Source organism: Scardinius erythrophthalmus (genome assembly GCF_964197995.2).
Source record: "Scardinius erythrophthalmus genome assembly, chromosome: 6".
Lineage (NCBI taxonomy): Eukaryota > Metazoa > Chordata > Actinopteri > Cypriniformes > Leuciscidae > Scardinius > Scardinius erythrophthalmus.
The window spans coordinates 29350129-29371220 of record NC_138226.1 but is presented as its reverse complement, the minus strand read 5'-3'; the positions used below and the strand labels follow the sequence as shown (position 1 = coordinate 29371220).

General features: G+C 36.4%; 1 protein-coding gene across 2 annotated transcripts; it reads left to right on the top strand.

The window, feature by feature from the left end:
- The first annotated feature begins 816 nt into the window (after window positions 1-816).
- On the top strand, window positions 817-18736 carry cbsb (cystathionine beta-synthase b). Of its 2 annotated transcripts, none has more exons than XM_081369645.1 (15): window positions 817-1185; window positions 3019-3375; window positions 4372-4478; window positions 7240-7374; window positions 7806-7885; window positions 8016-8220; window positions 8771-8862; window positions 9133-9258; window positions 10911-10995; window positions 11082-11187; window positions 12278-12355; window positions 12589-12723; window positions 14165-14273; window positions 14617-14701; window positions 17524-18736. In XM_081369645.1, the coding sequence occupies exons 2-15, from the start codon at window positions 3026-3028 to the stop codon at window positions 17658-17660; spliced, it is 1830 nt and encodes a 609-aa protein (XP_081225771.1). In that variant the 5' UTR covers window positions 817-1185; window positions 3019-3025; the 3' UTR covers window positions 17661-18736. The 2 variants fall into 2 exon arrangements, with proteins under 2 accessions (XP_081225771.1, XP_081225770.1); XM_081369644.1 differs by having other exon boundaries at window positions 1076-1185; window positions 17482-18718.
- The last annotated feature ends 2356 nt before the right edge of the window (window positions 18737-21092 follow it).

Here is a 21092-nt window from a genome sequence, read left to right as displayed (position 1 = left end):
ATGGAATACACGATTTTGATTAGTCAATACCGAAATTCAGCGATCAAAAATCATGACAGCAAAACTATTTGATGGTTTCCATGCAACTTTGAACTTTATTCTATCACTTTGTGTCCCAGTTTTTATAACTTTGAATATTTTAAATAATCTTACGATTAATCTTAAATGCTGATCTAAAGACTCAAGAATGTTTTGTTTGTATTACTACAACGATAGAAGAAAAAATGGCCTCGGAGCTCAGTATTAATTTTATGATAAGCAGAAAAAAACTGATAAATGGCTAAAAGCTAGAGATCCTCTATAAAAGCAAGGAAATGAAAACCTCGCTCGGAAGAGCAATAAACTAGCTAGGGAAAACCCAGACAAACTTCCGACAAATTTAGATTTGCTCTGCAACTACTAAAGTTACTACTGGGAATGGTCTGGTTTTAACCAGGCTAGCAACAAACCGGTCAAAGAGCTGGGTGAGGGACAACATAAAATAGAGGAAGCCATGTTAGCTAACTTGTCCATAGAAACAGCTTAATACATCCGGTATTGTTTGTATAAGAAACCCGTGTATAGAATGATGCAGAATAATAAATATGTACATTTATAATGTTATTGTTGACGATTGTTTTAATGGGCTATTTTTCTTTTTGGAAAATTTAATAGGCTATTTTAAGTAAACCTACAAGACCTACATTAACAAATATAGTTTAATCTCGGCATATGTACAGCCAGTCGCTCATTGCAAGGCAAGTAATGATACGCGTATTTCAGCCTTGAAAACGATTAATTTTTAGTTTCTTACTTAGTATAGTAAGAGTGGCTTAGTTACAATACTCCGATGTTAGTTTACTATGTTAGAAATAAATTGGTCAAGTGCACCCGAGTAACACAATCCACTAGCTCGAGCTCATTGCATAGCAGGACTGTCCTTATGTTTTCTGTGCACGAGGGCACGACCATAGACTGTAAAAAAGAGGCACGACTAAATGTCGACATTTCCATTGGTTAGGAGTAAAGAACAAACAGCAAATCATCGCTCGACCCCAACAAGGTATGCTGTCACCTGATTGGACGCCAGATTGACTCTTTAACGCATGTGAGCTGCTGGCAAGCCGACTTCTTTTCACATACGGATAGGTCATCTGTGTAATCGGACCTCACCGGCTCGCAAATTCATCTCTAGCTGATAGTCAGGTGAGTAAAAATGACTGTTCGTATTTTAGTCGTTAAGCCCTATAAAGATAACCATTTTATTGATAACGACCAAGACACGGTAAACGCATCAATCTGCGACATTACTACATCATGGTGTTGTTTGTATCTGAGGAACGTGTCCTAATCGCTTGCATTCCACAGAAGAGTTTTCCACATAAATTATCAAAAAAAATAAAATAAAAAAAATTCAATTCTCACATCCCGTCTGTCGTAAGTGATGAGACTGCGGCGCGCGCATGATGAAATCGAGCCTCTGCGTCAGCATCACGATCAGCGCGAGCACAATGCTATAGCCACGCGATTGCGTCAGCATACTTTACCATGTTCGTTCATTAATGTGATGCTCTTAAATGTTTTACAGCTCATACCTATATATATATACCTGCGGTGGAGATCTCCAATTTATAATTCGAGTATTTGTTTTAAGATTCACTATCATTTAAGCAGGATGACTGGCGATTCTTTTTAAAGCCCACGAAAACTCTTTTTGCTTATTATTTGTATTATTATTATTATTATTATTATTATTAAATGTATGTTATTATAAAATGATAAAAGCAGCTGTTGAAGAGTTTATAAATTTAAATTTATAAAATAAAAATTGTTCAGAGATTATAGGATCTCAAATCACAGAGATTTCTTGAGATGGCCTTTAACCAGCTCTTTTCTTATCAAATGTTTGGTTTAGTCATACGTTTCCTCAGGTTGAGAACATTTTTTGAAGATGGTTGAGAACTTTTTTCTTAACATATTGTTTCAGTGTTGTGACATGCCTAAACATAGTATAGTCTAGAAAGCCACACCTCTTCCTTGAAGGTTGTCTGTGGAAAGCAGAAGTTTCTTGTTTCATCGTGTCGAGTTTACAGTAGCTTCTTTTCAGAGTATGGATGACTCTTCTATGACTATGTTACTAATTTCGCTGTCAATTGAGATCAGAGATAACAACATGCCGTTAGTAGTAAAAGCTACAGTCAAAACATCCCTGATGTCAGTGCTTGGATATTTGTCCCCCTCTTTTGGAAATGCTTGTCCACGAAGCAAACTTTTGGCTGAAAGGCTTTGTTGGTGTTGTGTATCACTGTAATGTTCATTGCATAAGACTCCCTTCCTGGCAAATTTACAAGCACAGCTGCTCTGTTCTGAAGAGAAACCTAAACATCTCCAGCTCCTATTAGAACTGAAAGAAAATTCAGTGGCAGTTTTCCACAGGGATAAAATTGTCCACATCACCTGGATTCCATTGCATCTCCTTCTCATAAGTTGTTGTTTTTTAATTAGATTTTTTGTATGAGGGATCAACTTTTGCTTGGTCATGCTTTGACCAGGAGGAAGTTGAGGCAATAAATAAGGGTGCTTTTTTTATCTTCATGTTTGACGATCGAGACCATAGAGATTTATAGGTCTAATCTAATAGATATTGTTATCAAGAAGTGAGTGTTTTGTACAAATTCTAAATGATAATGTTTTGTATTCTTCCTCTCACTGTCTTTAAGCACACAAGTGTTATCACAAATTGAGATATGTCAATGAAGTAAAGCACTATATATATTATCTTTTAGGAGGGTATTTGAGACTTTCATGTAACTTGTACAGTGGTTTGGCTTCTTAAATGGCATGTTGTGATCTGTCAGTGTTGCATATAAGCACTTGGATGACATGAACACTGTATTTAAACATAATAGAGTGAAAACCAGAATGAACTTCTAGAGTCATACGCCCACACATTTATGATGGAATAGTTGCGTAATGTTTCCTAATAATGTTTATAACAGTTCTTTTGTTCAGACTGACACTTAAAATGTTTCCTCTCAGGTAAGACATGCCATCAGTACCATCTAGTTCAGAGTCCGTTGGGACTGGTCCCATCTGCCCACATGCTGCCAAGGTCCTCTCAAATGCTGCAAATGGAGAATCTGGCATCAACATGGATGCCAAGCTGAAAGTCGATGCCACCTTGAATGGAAATGCTGGACAAAAGTTAAATGTGAACGGCACAGCCCATGTGAATGAAACAAATAGTCACCGTGTGAAGAGTATTAATGGAGAGCACATGGAGAATGTATCAGAGGTCACCATGGAAAGGAAATGGATTCGACCAGATTTGCCCAGCAGATGCACCTGGAAACTTGGTGACCCAAACACTGAGTCGCCCCACAACCACTTCCAACGGTAAGAATGCAGCATCTTCAAGCTGTTACATGCTTTCCTAAGAATTCATATTTGTCAGTCAGTACATAGATTTTAAAGGGATAGTTTACTCAAAAGTAAAAATGCTGTCATCATTTACTCACCCTCAAGCTGTTCTGTATAAACCTTTATTTCTTTGTTCTGCTGAACACAAAGGAAGATATTTTGAAGAATATTAGTTAACCATACAGTTGTGGGGCACCACTGACTTCCATAGTATTTATTTCATACTATGGAAGTCAATGGGGACCAGTAAATGTTTGGTCACAAACATTCTTCAAAATATCTTCCTTTGTGTTCAGCAGAGCAAGAACATTTATACTGGTTTGGAACAACATGAGGGTGAGTAAATGATGACAATTTTCATTTTGGGGTGAACTAATCCTTTAAGAGTGGGTTTAGTGGTTAGGGCATAGGGTTGTTTTAACATGAAGCAGGAAACTATGCAGGCACTTGATGTGTTTACCTACACAGCCTTCTACCACTGCTAATTTATATTTGTTGCTATTGTATGCGTATGTGTGAACATTGAGGTTCTAAAATATAAAAAAAAAATACTTTGAAATAATAAACTATACTGCACAATATATAAATAAAACCTGTTGCCAACAAAGGAGAAGCTTTAAAGTAAAGCCAGAACTTTTGAAAATGAAGAAGTGAATATTATTAGTATAATTTTTCAGTTAATATTAAAAATCTGCTTTCTTTCTACACATGAATAGTCATGTGTCATGTCCTAGTCATGACCATTCCAGTAACTCCTGTTTAACAACAGTGATTTTTCAGGAAGAATGACTCATCTAGAAATGTAACGGTGAATGACCACACTTTTACCACCTACATAAATCAATGTCACAGTCTGCAGAGTCACAGTGATTCAGTCAGTTCTGTTGTGGTTATTTTATGATTGATGTTTACCTTAATGTGTGTTTGTGGTAGTGCTTGTGTAACCGCTTGACGTGCTCCCTTTTCTCACAGGACCGAGACACCCAGTGTCCTCCCCAACATCTTAAGCAAGATTGGAGATACCCCAATGGTCCGCATGAACAAGATTCCCAATGCTTTTGGCCTCAAGTGTGAGCTTTGTGAGTATCTGTGAAATACGTGTGCAGAGGATGTGTCTTCCGACCTGTTTTAAGATCACCAGATCATTTAAGGACAGCCTGTAAAGTGCATGTATCGGCACGTGTGTCTGCGTTGGAAGTAAGGGGTCGAGTTCTGGAATGAGGAATGCAGGTGTTGGGTTTCGCTCTTCTCCGCTGATTGAGGACGTGAAGAAGCAAACGTTCCTAGACTGACCGTACTGAGTCACAGTTCATTCAAGCATTTTGAGTGCATGAACCCATTTATTTACTTAAATCACATGCACTTAGTTAAAGGAGTAGTTCACTTCAGAATAAAAATTTCCTGATAATTTACTCACCCCCACGTCATCCAAGATGTTCATATCTTTCTTCAGTCGAAAAGAAATTAAAGTTTTTGAGGAAAAAATTCCAGGATTTTTCTCCATATAGTGGACTTCAATGGGGTACAATGGTTTGAAGGTCCAAATTGCAGTTTCAATGCAGCTTCAAGGGCTCTATACGATCCCAGTCGAGGAATAGGGGTCTTATCTAGCGAAACGATTGGTCATTTAAAAAATAAAATAATCTATATTTATAACCACAAATGCCCATCTTGCACTAGCACTGAATATGCATACTTCTCTACTACATGGTAGGCAGGAACCATATGTAAATGGTATGTCTGAATTCACAATTTATGAAATAGTAGGCAAACAGTTACTTACTACTGCTGAGATTCTGAAGTACGCATCCAATAGACACTTTACTATCCCATGAGGCCATAGGAGAGAAGTTGTGAATGGCCGCAAAGCAATGCAACTGACACTGTAGGTCACATAACAGTGACAACATGACAGATGTAATTCATCCATCCATACTTCACACATTCATACTGTATAGAATGTATTTTTTTAACGGTCACAAAGAACTTATTTAGAAGAAGTACTTACTGTGATTTTGGATGCAGCCATAGAGTTGGAAGAATGAATCTGTTTTATGGAGCACCTCCCTGATACACTTTCATGAGTGAAGATCCTAGGAAATCCAGTGTTATCTTGCCTTTACATTAACTTTGAACTCTTGGTTCAAATTAACCCAAACCTTAATTGCGGTTATTGGTTCCAGTAACATGGCCTGGAGTTAATTCAGTCAACCCAGAGTTTGAAACTCCGAGTTTATGCTCATCCACAATGAACAAGGAAAAAAAATCTTAACAGAATGCAGAATAATATTTTTTTTTTTTTTTTTTTTAAAGAGCGGCTGATGGAATTAAAGACCAGTCTTTGTTTTGTTTTTGTAATACTTTATAAATTCTATAGATCTTATGTAGCCCCGCCCCTTTTCAGCGCTGCACTCGTTGTGTTCTGTCTTCTGGTTTGTATTTCTACAGCATGAAGTTAAGGTCTTACAGATTTATGAATGAACAGCTAAAGACATTTGTTATGACATCCGCTTCAAACATTACAATGCTGTTGTTAACTCTACAATAAGTAAATCCATTTCACCAGCTAATTACTCTTTGGCATAGATGCCATTGAGAAATATACAGAGCTACCGCAAAAACGAAAGTTCAAATACAAAATTCTAAAGATGGCTGGATCTGCTGGAAAGTACAATTATCTTCCTCAGATAAAATCAGAGGCCTTCAAAATACCACTTAGTAGTTCCTGCAGAGAGGAATGCATTGTGTGTTGCAGCAGATACATACCTCACTTGGCCAGGTTGTTGCATTGTATATTTTGTTTTGGTTTGGAACAAAAACTTTCTGTCAGAATGTACTCAAGGACCTAAATTGAAACTCAGTGCATTCTTTGACAGAACCAGGCTCACAAAATGGCGGCAGTCATTCTTTTCTTTTGTGAAAGGTGAGCGAGTTTAGTCGCTTGGGTCAAAAGTGTCGCAGGGCTGTAGTTAAGCCCCTCTTTGGTTTAACGAACATTGTTTGAAAGTGTTATTGTGTGGAAGTCAAAGCCTTTTGATCCTAAATGTTTTAATGAGCTTTATAATGGGGATTCAATATGTCTAGCAATTTCATGTGAACAAGATTACCCTTTGGCCAGTTGAGCCGACAGGCTTTGGCAATACAGACATAGAATTAGCTGACTAATTGTATCTGAGTTGGTGCATATTTCACATGTGTGACTATGTGTGGTTGGGATAGAGGGGAGGTTCAGGTTGGACAGTAAATGCTTTCCATCGAATTAAGTGCACCGTGTATTTGCTGTATAAATATTTCACACAGGTAGGCCTATAACCAAAAGTTATTTGTGTGGCTCCCAACTTTTTTGACTGCAAGACCCCCACTGACTGTTCACAACAATATTCGAAGGCTCCATCAATATTGCTTTCACAATTTCTACCTGATAGAATATTTTACTGTTTGGCATAACTACAAAAATGTGTAATCATTATAAATGTAGTCAAGATTGAATTTTTATGACTAGGTCTAGAATTCACACTTTAAAAAAATAAATACATAGATTCAAACCCCATTGGAAATGTATTGAGGGCCCCTAGTGGGTTAAGAACCACTGATTTGCCTGTAAAGCTAAAGCACAATTTTGGACTGAAATGTTAATTAATCAAAGTGCTGTAAAAAAAATAAATTTGCTTCTGCCCCATACACTCATATTATAAAGAAACTATACATACAGTGATGTTTGTATGTATAATCTAAGGGACAAGCTGATGACTTGGAATTGACAACATACCTAAATGGATAAGATGGTTTACCAAGTTGTGAATGTGTTTTTATTTTTTTGGTCTTTCAATCATTGTCTAGTGGCTAAATGCGAGTTCTTCAATGCCGGTGGAAGCGTGAAGGACAGAATCAGTCTGCGAATGGTGGAGGATGCTGAGCAAGACGGCGTCCTTAAACCTGGAGACACTATCATTGAACCCACATCTGGAAACACAGGTGTGTGTGTTTGTGCGCACCATTTGGCAGTGGCACAATAATACTTATTCTCAACATGTCTTTTAATATTTTTATTGAAAGAAAGTACTAGGAATGGAATGCTGAAGGACCAGTTAAACATGTCATGTGCCAACTAGTATGGGACAAAAGTCAAAGAATAACTGTACAAAAGTGTCTGTCTGCTAAGTGTTATACACATTCCTAACACTTACTAATCAACGAACTAGTGAATATTATTGATCTTAAAAAGTGATAGAGGCTGATTGATAAGAAAAAATCAAATGTTTTTCTATCCTCACTTTTTCTTATATCCCTCTTTGTTCTGATTTGTACTTTTCCGGACAGTGTTTGAAACGTGGTATTGCTAGCACTTGAAGCTAACTGAATTTTGGATAAGTGTCTGCTAAATGAATAAATGTTTTGTTTTTCAGGTATTGGACTTGCCCTGGCAGCAGCAGTAAAAGGTTATCGCTGCATCATTGTCATGCCTGAAAAGATGAGCATGGAAAAGGTGAAATTATGAAAATAAATATGGTGTGGGTATGAATCCACTTGATTTCTGAAGACTTCTGTCAATATTTGTAGTGCGTGTGAATGTGTGTTTGAATAGTCATGTGTTTCATGTCCTTGCATGCTCCCAGGTGGACGTGCTCCGTGCTCTGGGTGCAGAGATTGTTCGTACACCTACCTCTGCCCGTTTTGACTCTCCTGAGTCTCATGTGGGTGTGGCTTGGCGTTTGAAGAATGAGATTCCTAATGCTCACATTCTGGACCAGTACCGTAATCCCAGCAACCCCCTGGCCCACTATGACACCACTGCAGAGGAGATTCTGGAGCAGTGTGACGGTAACTGCTGAATTTGTGTAGAAGCAACTTTGTGGAATTAATCATTAACCTCTCGCTTCAGTCAACTGGATTATTTTAATGAAAAAGCTCATAATTTACCATTGGTTCTCAACCAGGAAGCCCAAATAAGTCTTACAATTATTTAAATTTAGTAGGGCTGGGTTGTGACACAAATACACAAATTTCTCCGTTTGATTTTGATTCTCAAGCTTTCAATTCAATGTCGATTCATTTGACTATAAATCAGATACAGTACATGGCCAATTTTCCCAAGGACAACTAATGTTGTAAACTATACAGGAAGTCAGTTAGTACTACACTATAATATTGAAGGTCAAAAAATTAAATGATTTGTACACAAACACTTAAATTACACCCAAGGAATGTTCATAATGAAAAAGGAATACTAACTTTATAATTACATTATTATGTTTCAGCTGACATCAGATAATAGGGCCTTCAAATATTGACAAAAGAAAAAGTAAAAAAGGTCAAGTGTCACTGCATATGACTAATGTTGAAGCCATGTATTTGTGTTTGCCCTCTGTAGGTAAAATAGACATGCTGGTGGCTGGAGCTGGCACTGGTGGCACCATCACTGGTATCGCCCGCAAGCTGAAGGAGAAATGCCCCAACATCAAGGTGAGACTCAGATCGGTTCATGAATTCTGATACAGCTGTCAATGAACATGTTTTCTTCTATTTATTAATCTGATTTTACCTGATTTAAGTATTTTGGCATTTATGTTTTATTACTATTTCTTAAAGTATTATTATTTATTGATTTTTTTCACATCATAGTTATTACTCAAAAGAATTCTGAATTATCAATACTTTGTTTGGAGAGACACTTGTTTCCACTTACATTTATTTTTACACCGCCTATAATGTGTTTATGTCTTTGTTCCTCAGATAGTTGGAGTGGATCCTGAGGGATCCATCCTTGCTGAGCCGGAGGAGCTGAATAAAACTGATAAGACTCAGTATGAGGTGGAGGGCATCGGATATGACTTCATCCCCACTGTTCTGGACAGATCTGTAAGTGTGTATTTGCAGAGTAGGTTCTGATGTAGTTGAAATGACACTTGATGTTTATTGATGGCAAATGACCTCGCCGTGACCCACCTTAAATGTTATCTCCAAATCTTGAAGTACTTGGATACATATTGTTATAAGCCATAGTAGAGGCAATAGTAAATAAGAATGTGTTCACTCTTGTAGTTCGGTTCTTTTGGTCCGGACCAAAAAAGAAAAGAATGCATTTAGTCCTGGTTCGCTTGGTATTCACACTATTATTTTTAACATCGAACCTAGCGATACAAAAAAAATCCAGCTTTAATGACATATATTTTGCACTAAATTAAATATATTTATTACATGGCTTGGCTGAATTCCAATATAGAATGCGGTCTGTTATTTCTTTATAACAGACCGCTGCGAAGTATAACAGACCGTTGCCATGAAAAACAGCGCGTTGCTATGGACGCGGAACGGACTATTTTCTTTAGCGGAAGCAATACAATCGTTTTTAAATCAATAACCCCTTTTTAAATCAATAATTCGCGGCAAATTATTTATTTATTTTGTAGGTAGCCATGTAATAAGCGGGATAATGTATAGTGAGCCGGTTGTTATAGTGAATAACAACCCCTTCAGGCTGATTCAAGATCCCTCCGCTTCGCGTCGGGATCCCGTTCAGCCTGTCGGGGTTGTTATTCACTATAACAACCGGCTCACTATACATTATCCCTTACTTATTAAATATTACGGTAAAAAAAATACCACGTTATTAAATGTATATCGTTTGAGATTTTGTTATATTGTGTATATCGCGGTATGTAAATATATAGCACTATTGACACTTCAATAGATGAAATGCATGAATGAGAATATAAATAGCGGGATATGCTTGATTTTAAAAAGAGTTATAAGTGTAATGTATCCTGAAAAGGAACTCGTTCTGACTGGCACACTGCCAAAGTGCGCACAGAGAAAGCAAAGTTCATGCGATGTTAAAAAGCAAAATAAGCAGTGAAAAGACATCCAGCGTAAGCGTGTGCACAGAAAGCTGTATCTCTAAACATGTGATCGCAAATTCAGTCCTCTTTCATGTCTTATTGCGCTTAAATGGTCAAACACACGCAATTGTAAAAATGCCCATCGTGTGAAGTATTCATGTAAACACAGCCAGTAATGTCTCAAGTGAAAGTAAACAGTTGGGTTTGGTCTTAAAGTGACAGCAGCCTAATATACCTACATCCTGCTCTGTAATTAATGTGAATCAAACAAAAGAGAAAATAATTTGACTGGATATTTTTTTTCTTTATTTCTTTTTTTGCCTTAAGAATACATTTTTATTTAATTAATACGGTAAAGACTATGCATTATTTTATGCATTTTTTTTGTATACATGTTCAGTAAACCTAGTGTACCTGAGAAATTTTATTTGTTTAATTCATATTTTTGTTAAATTGTATTTGTCCTATTGTTTGTAATTTGCCTTTTTTATTTTTTTTTATAACAGAAATGAGATAAAATAACTATATTGTGATGTATATCATTATCGTGAAATAAGAATTTGGTCATATCGACCACCCCTATTTTGATGTCACTTAATTTATGCTAGACAAAATCCTTTAAGGTTTTTATGTTTTTTTTTTTTATTTTAAAACAAATTTTCTGTGTCTCAGGTGGTGGATAGTTGGTACAAATCCACTGATGAAGAGTCCTTTGCCATGTCTCGTATGCTCATCAGAGAGGAGGGTCTTCTGTGCGGTATGTAACTCATAATACAGCTCTCACATTTAATGTGTGTGAAATTAAGTGTGCATCTAAAGTCTGTTCTCTATCACTCTTTGTAGGTGGTAGTTCAGGCACAGCCATGTCTGCAGCAGTGCATGTAGCCAAAGAGCTGAAGGAAGGCCAGCGCTGTGTGGTGATCCTTCCCGACTCCATCCGCAACTACATGTAGGTTTCGGTGTTCCCAGCATTCTAGTGTGCTTAGCTGTGATGTGAATGTGTGTTTTGTGTTGCCTGGTAGATTAAGCAAGAGCAATTCTATTGTGATGTTTTAGACTTAACCCTAGACAGCCGGTATGTTCAGAATTGTATGCCACCGTTCTACCAGAGTTGCGAATCTGCTTTAAAGCTGTAGCTTCCCAAAATACAAGCTATTTACGGTTTTATTTAGTCTTGTCTACTGAACTATGCTAATCTTAAGATAGTGGTTAAATTAGTCAGTTAGCTGCACAAACAGTATCAATGTAGTTGATTCTTTTAGAGGAAATATCTTTTACCAATGTATAACTATTCAAAACAAAACCAACAAGGATTTTAGCATGATGTTTAACAATATTAAACAGATAAATGTACACCCTCATACAACTAATAAAACTAGCACACACACACACACATTTAATTTACATAAGGCATCTAAAATAACCAATTTACTAAAACATACTTTTTTGAGAAACAAATAGTGATTTCATGAAAAATACCTACTTTTAGTTAAATACTCCCCAATACTGCATGCTTGTTCCTCAAATGCAGTATGTGTACAATACATAGTATGCATATTTCCCACTGTGTTGGATACTGTTTCCTAGGGTTGCACTATTGATCTAAATAAACCAAAATCACGATTCAGCTTAGTGTGATTATCAAATCACATGGAATTAAAAATGTATGCTGGGTGTTTCAGCTGTGTTCAGTTGCACGTGAGCAGCTTGTGATCCAGTGTCTCACAGCAACTGTTTACAGTAAATGCTGTTCTACATGAACTCCTCTCTGCATCTGATATGAGTCTGAGTCACTGAGTAACTGAGTAACATGCATTTGGAAACGTAATGCGCATGATGAACGCCCACAGAACTGAAAAGCTGCTTGGTAATGTAATCATAGTTCAGCGTGGGGCATGTGACGACAATGTACCATGCTTTTGAAACTGTGGTCTGTATCGTTGCATACTATATTTCAGATTTATTTGAAAAAAAAAAAATAATGCAGTAGGCTACATGTTAGTATACTCTTGGCCTAAATGCTTTGTTCTCCTCCTTAGGTCTAAATTTCTTAGTGACAAGTGGATGTGTGAAAAGGGCTTCCTGAGTGAGGAGGATCTTGTTGTCAAGAAGCAATGGTGAGTGTATACACATGTATGCATGTTGACTTTGGAAGCACCCTTGTTATTTACACTCTGATATCCTCTGCAAATAAAGTCTCTCTCTGCATCTGTTATTACACTAGGCTGCATTACTGATACAGTTAAGCTTCTATATGTGGAGGCATGTTCACTCTCCCAGATTACTCTGTATGTGTGTCATCTTACCGTGAGCTTTTACTGTCTTTCTCCCTGCCCTCATCTCTCGGTAGGTGGTGGAATCTGACTCTGCAGGAGCTCCGACTCTCCGCCCCCCTGACTGTGCTGCCTTTAGTGTCCATCAAGAAGACCATTCAGATCCTGAAAGAGAAGGCCTTTGACCAAGCACCTGTGGTGGATGACGCCGGGTAGGTCATTCATTCAGAAACCAGTTATTATGTTAACCAGTTAAACTATTATGTACTGCGTTAATAAAGATATCTGAAACAATGAGGAGGTGGAATCCATCAAAAACCTTGTTTAAAAAAGGTGCTGTTTTCTTATTACATTTCATTCCAAAAAAAATGAAAAATGTTACATTTCATTTTCCACTACATTTTTAAGTATTTTTCCCCTTATACATTTGAATACATGTGTCTTAATTTCTTAATATATATTGAGGTAAAATATTTGACAAATATCGAACTTTTCTTAGGGTATTCCATTCGACTGCTGAAAAACTTTTGAACTAACCTTGCCATGTTATAAAAAGGTCAAAATATCTTATATTGAAGTTACTTTAAGTTACTGATATTGATACACAATATGAAAACAGATATATAAAAAAAACTACTTCTGTTTAATTTTAATAAAATAAAATGATAATGCTATTAATAAAATAGTTGAATTTTAATGATTCTTTTCATGCAGCTTTTAATTTCTTTTGAAAAATATTTTCTTTTATAATGTTTTACAGACAGTTGAGCGACTTTTTTGCCTCACCAGAAATGTTGTTTGTGTATGCATGTAATTAATTACATATTATTCAGATGTTCCGTTTCGATTCGCAAGCTGTCAGTTCGATTCAATTTCGATTCTCGATTCGAATATAGATTTAATTACAAATCCTATATTTATAAATAAATAAAAAAGACAGTGAACATAAGTTTACAAGTGGTTAATTAATAAAAAGAAATTAAGAACTCTTAAACTCTTTTTATTTTCGGTACACTTGGGTACATTAAAACAGAACCCGACTCTATATTTCAAATGCATACAATGAATAGACAGGATTTTGATGCAAGATGAATAATTGATGATAAAAATTGGACAAGTCAGAACAGTGGCATGCCTTGATCAAAAAGGATCAGGTTATTTTATGTTAAAGATAAAACAAACATAAAATCTCACAGCATTAGCTGCAACATGTAGGCTGCAAGCCTATGAACAGTATAGGAAAAGTAATACTTGCTTTTGCGTGATGGATAAATAAACATGGGAAAAGAATCGATTCGTGGCCTTTGAGAATCGTTTTTGAATCGACCACATTTAAAAAAATGATTGATCGAAAAATCCCTAATATTAATAGTACTTTATTATTTTGTGTACAAATATTTTTTCTAAAATTTATTACTGCTCATTTGAAGTCTCCCTTACTTATATCATCGTCTCATTAGAGGCTCCAAGTGATTCGGACAACGGAGACACCCGAAATGTCTTCCAGGACCAAGATTGAGACTTAATAGATCTGGACTAAAAAAAAGAGTGTCATGTTATTGACCCAAAAATAGCAAAATGATCAAACAGATGGAGGAAGAAATAAGTGGAGGAAGGTGTGGCTCATTCTGGTGTCTGGTTTTCTCCCTGTAGGCAGATTCTGGGCATGGTCACGTTGGGGAACATGCTCTCGTCGGTTCTGGCTGGGAAGGTTAGGCCATCTGATCCCATAAGCAAAGTTCTCTACAAACAGTTTAAACAGGTGGGCACGCACACGCAAACACACACACCCCTTTCTGTCATTCTGTACATGCAGCAGAAGGTTCAAGAAAAAGTAGGCTATTCACACAATTTGTTCAAATAAACCTTGAGATATCGGAAATCCTTATAAGTGCATGTCGTTGTGGTGGTGTTTTTTTATTTATTTCCCATCTGGCTCTAAATGAGGGTTTGTCTATAGCGAAGACTTCTGCGGTTTTGATAGCTGAATAAATAATTAGTTAATTGTACTTGTCAATTAAATATCAGTACACCGAGTGTTACTTAATTACAAGTAATGACAGGTAATGTGATCTCTCAATAGTAACTTGTCTGTCTTCCTGTAGGTGCGCCTAACTGATAACCTGGGCAAACTCTCACGTATCCTTGAGACGGACCATTTTGCCCTTGTTGTGCATGAACAGATTCAGTGTAAGTCAAGTTCTTTAACTCCTTTGTTCCACTTTTTCCCTAACCAATCTCCATTTTCTTATTTTTAGTCATGAACATTACATGTGTGTGACATTTCTTTTTTCTATGATGTTTAGGATTAGGGGATAGAATATGCAGTTTGTACCATATAAAAATAATTGTCTATGGAAAGTCTCCCCAAAACATGAAAACCCATGAAAATGTAACCACACTAATAATAATAAATGTTTCTTGAGCATAAAATCAGCATTTTAGAATAGATTTTTGGAGGATCATGTGACACTGAAGACTGGAGTAATGATGCTGAAAATACAGCTTTGCATCACAGGAATAAATTGCATTTTAAAATCTATTTAAATAGAAAACAGTTATTTTAAATTAATAATATTTCTCAATCAAATAAAATAAATCAAATAAATACAGCCTTGAACAAAAAAGACTTCGGTAACACTTTGCAATAAGGTTTCATTAGTTAAAATTAGTTGACTAGTTAACATGAGCTAATAATGAACTGCAATTCTACAGCATTTGTTAACATTAGTTAATGCACTGTGAACTAACAATAGTCGTTCATTCGTTAATGTATTAACTAAGATGAACAAACAATGTAAGCAAATGAAACCTTATTGTAGTGTTACCAAGACTTCTTTCAGATATATAAAAAATTCCAAACTTTTGAACGCTATTGTATATTTGGAGCTTCTTTAAAAGGAGTGTCTATTTACAGAGGCTATTTACAGTAACTCCGCCCACTAACGTCTTGTTGGGCCAGACAAAATTATGGAAAAAGCTGGATTGTCCTCAGTAGCAATAGTGTAGGGGTAAGAAGCGTGGCAGAAAGTTTTGACGCAAATCGAGTTCAAATCCTCCTTTTGCTGAAACTCACTCTACTCCCTTTTCCCATCACATATCAGGTGGGAAAGGCATTTATTTTCAATAAAAATGAAGAAAATAGTCAAAAAGTGGAAATAAAGTTTCTAACATGTTTAATAATAAAGTTTATCGGTTAGGTTTAGGGAGGGCTTTATAATCCCAATAAGGCAGCATCCATTTAATAATTTAAATAAATATAATAATTTAAACTGCTATTATTGCATACCATTTAACGTACAAGAACACTGAGGTGTAACTGTACAATGTAAAGTTTGGGTCCTAAATCAAAACCATTGGTGAATGTGAAACTTTTATAAAGAAGTGTCGTAGTCTAGCATCTACATCACATGACGAATTAACAGGTATTTTACAAAATGTACAAAGTCTTTTCATACAAAACACAGCACTATTCAGGAACAACAGTCTTATTCATGGAGATTAATGCAATACAGCACCAATTCGTGATACAGGACACGTATTTTCCTGAACTTCGGATCACCGCGCCCCTCTATTTGCTCTTTGTGGCAAAGGGACATTACACTTGCTGTGACATATACTCAGCCAAGTGCTAGCAGGACACCACGGTGAACTTCCCATTTTCTAGCTAAGGTTAACCAACATTACACAAGAATACAGGGCGGGACTGTTTTTGTAACTCTCATTACATCATTATTGTAATTAAAATAATAATGTTATTACTATTATATGTACATTACATGTAGCATCACTGATATACTTGTATAGGTTTTGTGGTAGTACTTTAGAATCAGTGTTGGGGAAAGTTATTTTTAAAAGTAATGCATTAAAATTTTGCGTTACTTGTTCTCATCTAGGCTGGGCCTTTTACACAAAGTGAAATGAATAAGCCTCAGGCTGAAGGAAATGCAAATTCACATTTGTAAAGTAGTTCAAACATACTCTTTCAGCTGTGCTGCCATTCTGGATTGCAGGAGAAAAAAAAACTGGTTTATCTAAAGTCAACTTTGCTTATTCGCATGGTTGAATTGGATCATTGAAGGTCATCGGCAAAGACATTGGTTAATAAAGTGAGATAAAATGCATAAAGTATATTTGTGTAATTTAACATAATTATTGCAGGTTTGCATTTGCATATTGAGTTTGCATTTCACAGTTTTTATTCAATTTGAGGAATACTGAAATGGTTTTTGTGCAAATAAGATGAGTAAATGCATGCTCACATTTAGTCTAGAACTACAATAACCATCATGTTTACACACATTTCTCTCAACATGACAGGAGAGCTGTCAGTCAATAAATGGGGAAGCAAAGTAACTTGTGTTACTTGTTTGAAAAATAAGTCCGATATTTTGTTGTAAATTTAAAAGTAATGCGTTACTTGAAAAAAAAATATTATAATGACATAAATCTTGTTACTTGTAAATGCGTTACCCCCAACACCGTTTACAATAAGGTTTAATTTGTTAAAATTTGAAATTAGTTAACTACATTAACATGAACAATACTTGTACAGCATTCATTACCTTAATGTTAATTTCAACATTTTACATTAAGATTTAAATTTGTATTTGTTAAAACAGTTAATGCACTGTAGTGTAAACTAACTTGTACATTATCCCTTACTTAATTTTAGTTAATAAAGATGGCTCATGTTCATCCGGCCGGTTGTTATCTTAGAATAAACCACCGACAGGTTGATGAGGTCTTGCATCAGCCAGAAGGGTTTATTCTGAGATAACAGAATATTCTAGATATTTTCAGATACTCTGTTTGTTTTATCTATTTATTAATATTTTATTTCACTTAGTATTTAATTTATTTCAAGTAAAGAAATTTTTATTTATTTTTTTATGGATTTAATTACTGATAATAACCCAGGACCCTGTGCAGATGAAGTACAGTAAATGCAGGATGTGATGTCATTGCAGTGGATGGTGTCCGCAGTCTGAATTGCAGTTCCTGTCTTACAGACATGAGTAATGGATCCCCCAAGATGAGGCAGATGGTGTTTGGGGTCGTGACAGCCATTGACCTGCTGAACTACGTGGCCACACGTGAGAGGAGGGAACGCTCGCTGTCCGAGTGCTCTCTTTCTGAAGAACAGTGAACGATCAAGAGTGTGGGAACACAATGGTGAAGCATTGTTGTTGTTTTTTCTCTCTCTCCCTCTCTTTCTCTCTCTCTGTCGCTTTCTTTTTTTTCATTTTATTTTTTCTTTTCTTTTTTATATTTTATTTCTCAGCAAGTGACAAGCTCAGTTTTAAGTAATTATGCTTTTTTTACAAGTAAGAGCCAGTCAATATAATTTTACATGTCATTCTAACAGATTTGTACTCTGTTTACTTGATTTTGCTCTTCTTTGGTCTCTTAATTTTTAGTTATTCTCAGTTTAGGTGCTTTAACCAGTCAACATAATGAAGTAATCTCACAGGTCATTTAACCACCCTTTGTAGATTTGTTTACTTTGCAAATCTGATTTCATTAAGGTTTATATATTTAAATGAATGTACTTCATTCTTCCAAAAACTGCATGTAGTTAAGTATTTTTGGGTTTAGTTGAAATGCTAGATTCAGGTGCTCTCTTGTCTGATCTACAGCTACGTTGCCACCTAGTGACTGCAATAGTTTACAACAATCACAGAGACTTTGATCTTCATCAATCATGCTCTGCTTCTTGGCACAATGATCTCTGTGGGGAGTTTTGCAGGCATGATTAATAATATTTGACAAAGCAAATAATAAGTGTGTTTGGTAAACCGAACTGCACCCAGACAGGGTTACTTGGTATTTTTCTTGTATTGAAACAAGATGCGATATAGAATGTAAATAAATAATGGTGGTTCGGACTTGCTTAAAACACACCACTTTGTGTTAAGCAAATTTGATAATTATTTTCATTTTTCTATGTACTTATTGTCTGATGTCTTGTAAATCAAAACTGTAACTTCTGGAGACTAGTGAGATTGTTTGTATAGGAGTCGATGTGAAGTGAATGAATGTGCATTAGGTTGATCTCATGTTTATGGTTTTTGTGCATGCTGCTGGAGGTCTCCGGATCAGAATGTCTTTACTCTTCTGTTATGATGTTCTGTTACTTGATTTAGCTTTTACTTGAATCTTATTGCTGTAATAAATACTGGTTACAAATAAAGGCTTTATTTCCAGAAGAAATGGTGGTTGTGTGAATTGTATTGCCACTACACTTGTCTTTCTCCCTTCGAAGGAATCATTTGTAATGGAACATTTTATTCTGGATGGTGAGAATTACAGGTTGTGATCAGTCTCAACCTTAGTAAAAAAAAATAATAATACATTGCATTAACCGTGCTTGTATTTTTATGGGCTAAAATTCAACATGGTTGTATATTTAAGCTTTGAATATTTAAATCCAAATCCTTTCACACATTGTTATTATTAAACATTCAATAATCTAATTCAGATTTCACTTCCAAAATAGTCTGTCTGTTTAAAACTACAACATATAATATTCGACAGGCAATTTTCGGTCCATTTTATTTTGCATTACAAATTCGCTTCCACAAATTCAGTGGTTCAAATTCGACAGAAAATTCAACGTTGCACATCCAGGAACTGCAGGAATAGCGGTGGAGTGCCGATGCATGATCTCCATCTGCTGTTAGTCAGCTCACGGTTGACAAAGGTCAGAGCAACGGGTAGAGAAAGTCATTCAATCACAAAAACAAATTCACAGAAATTGAGCAAGCGGGTCCAGTGTATGTGGAAATGCTGATAAAGACACAAAAAATGTGTTAGCAGCTTTCTCTAACACGTACGAGATTATAACATTATTCCCCGGAATAATGCAAGTGCCCTGAACATCTGAGGAAGATATACTGTATATTTCTATTGGTTGTTTAGTTGTTAACTTTACATCGGGCCTTGCTGCAGAACTAGGGTTTCCCTCATACATCATACTCCAGGATTCCCCAGCCATTGGGATATATAAAATGCATAACATAGCTTAAAGGCACACTGTGGAGAAATTGTGTTTTTGTCAAACAGCGACCCCTAGAGTCGCTGTGGAATACTTGCACTGTCGTAAATACCCCTCCACCCCCCCACCCTGTACACCGGTACCTGCGTCGGGCATGGAACAGGCACACAGACTCCGAAGACATGATTATTGCAATTTATCTAGTTTGCAAATTGTGCTCGTTTATTTACAACCTCTACGTTAGGCTTATTTATGTCCTGATATTTATGTGAGATATTGAAAACTGTTCTCATGATAATCGCAAGAATCAACGTCAACAGCGTCGTCTGATATCCCTCAGGACTACGTGATAAATACACCTCACACAACACCCGAGTTCAGCTGGCAAACTAGTTCATGAGGCAAGCTAGGCAATTAAACATAACGCAAAAAACACGTAAGAGAACGAGTGTTTGTTTCTGTTAACAGCTCTGATAATCGAAAGCTAGCTAGACATATGTGGAAATGATTGGACTGGTCTAATTATCAGCAATGGATGAATGAACAGCATGTAAAAAAATGACATACTACAAGCAAGCGCAACAACATACATAGAATGCAAACAAGTTTACAAATAATAGATTTATTTACTGGCCACTTTGTGCGTTTTCTCAGATCGGATAGCTATCAGATTTATCAAAACGATTCTATTTACACCTGGTCACATAAATGTGTTTTTGCGAAACGGATTTAAATCCGATCTTCAATTCTCGCGCTATATGCAGATTTAATGGAGTGCACGTCACCGAAAGCAACAGATATGAGCATTTTATTGATCATCAGCTAAAATTTCTAAATCAAAGACCGCAATAAGAGAGAGCAGCAGCAACAGCCCTGGTAAGATGATTTAGTTTCTTTACTTTTAATGATGATGATGATTGTGTGTTAAGCATCAGCGACTTACTTTCACTTTGATTTGCGATAGTTTGCACGTTGTCTTGATGAATATGCTCAGTTGCTCATCTGCGGTGATGCGTGTTCCAGCGCGTCGTCATATCTGGCAATAACATATAGCCTATAACACGCTCTCACACGTTTTTTTTTTTATTTATTTTTTAGCATTTTTGGGAGGAGTACAATTTACATATGTGGTTTCAACAACCAGATGCATTTACACTTGTTCAGTTTCGTCTGGAATGCGTCTCAGACCTCCTCCTGAAGTGGTTTGAGCGATCGGATTCAAATCCGTCTCGAATGCGTTTCGAAGGGCATTTACACCTGGTCTTTTCACGATCGGATAGCTATCCGATCTGAGAAAACGCATGAAGTGGCCAGGTCTAAACACAACAGCCCCCATGACAAAAACATACGCACGGAAGCCGAAAACAAACGCTGGTTGGCATCTCACGTCCATAGACAGTATATAAACGCTCACGTCCGAATTTGAGGAAGTGGTGGGGGAAGTGACGTATGCCGTAAAGCAGTCGAATTTTGTAGTTCTTTTTGTGCTCTGGTTACTACCCGAACCCCGAAGTTACATAGTGCCAGTAAAAGCGATACAGACACCATCAGGCTATGGCAGACGTGTCATTCAACCTATTGTAA

Coding starts and splice junctions, on each gene's coding strand:
- cbsb (XM_081369644.1), top strand. CDS start 3,026: ATGCCATCAGTACCATCTAGTTCAGAGTCCGTTGGGACTGGTCCCATC. Junction 7,886..8,015: donor AAAAGATGAGCATGGAAAAG/GTGAAATTATGA, acceptor GCATGCTCCCAG/GTGGACGTGCTCCGTGCTCT. Junction 12,356..12,588: donor CTTGTTGTCAAGAAGCAATG/GTGAGTGTATAC, acceptor ATCTCTCGGTAG/GTGGTGGAATCTGACTCTGC.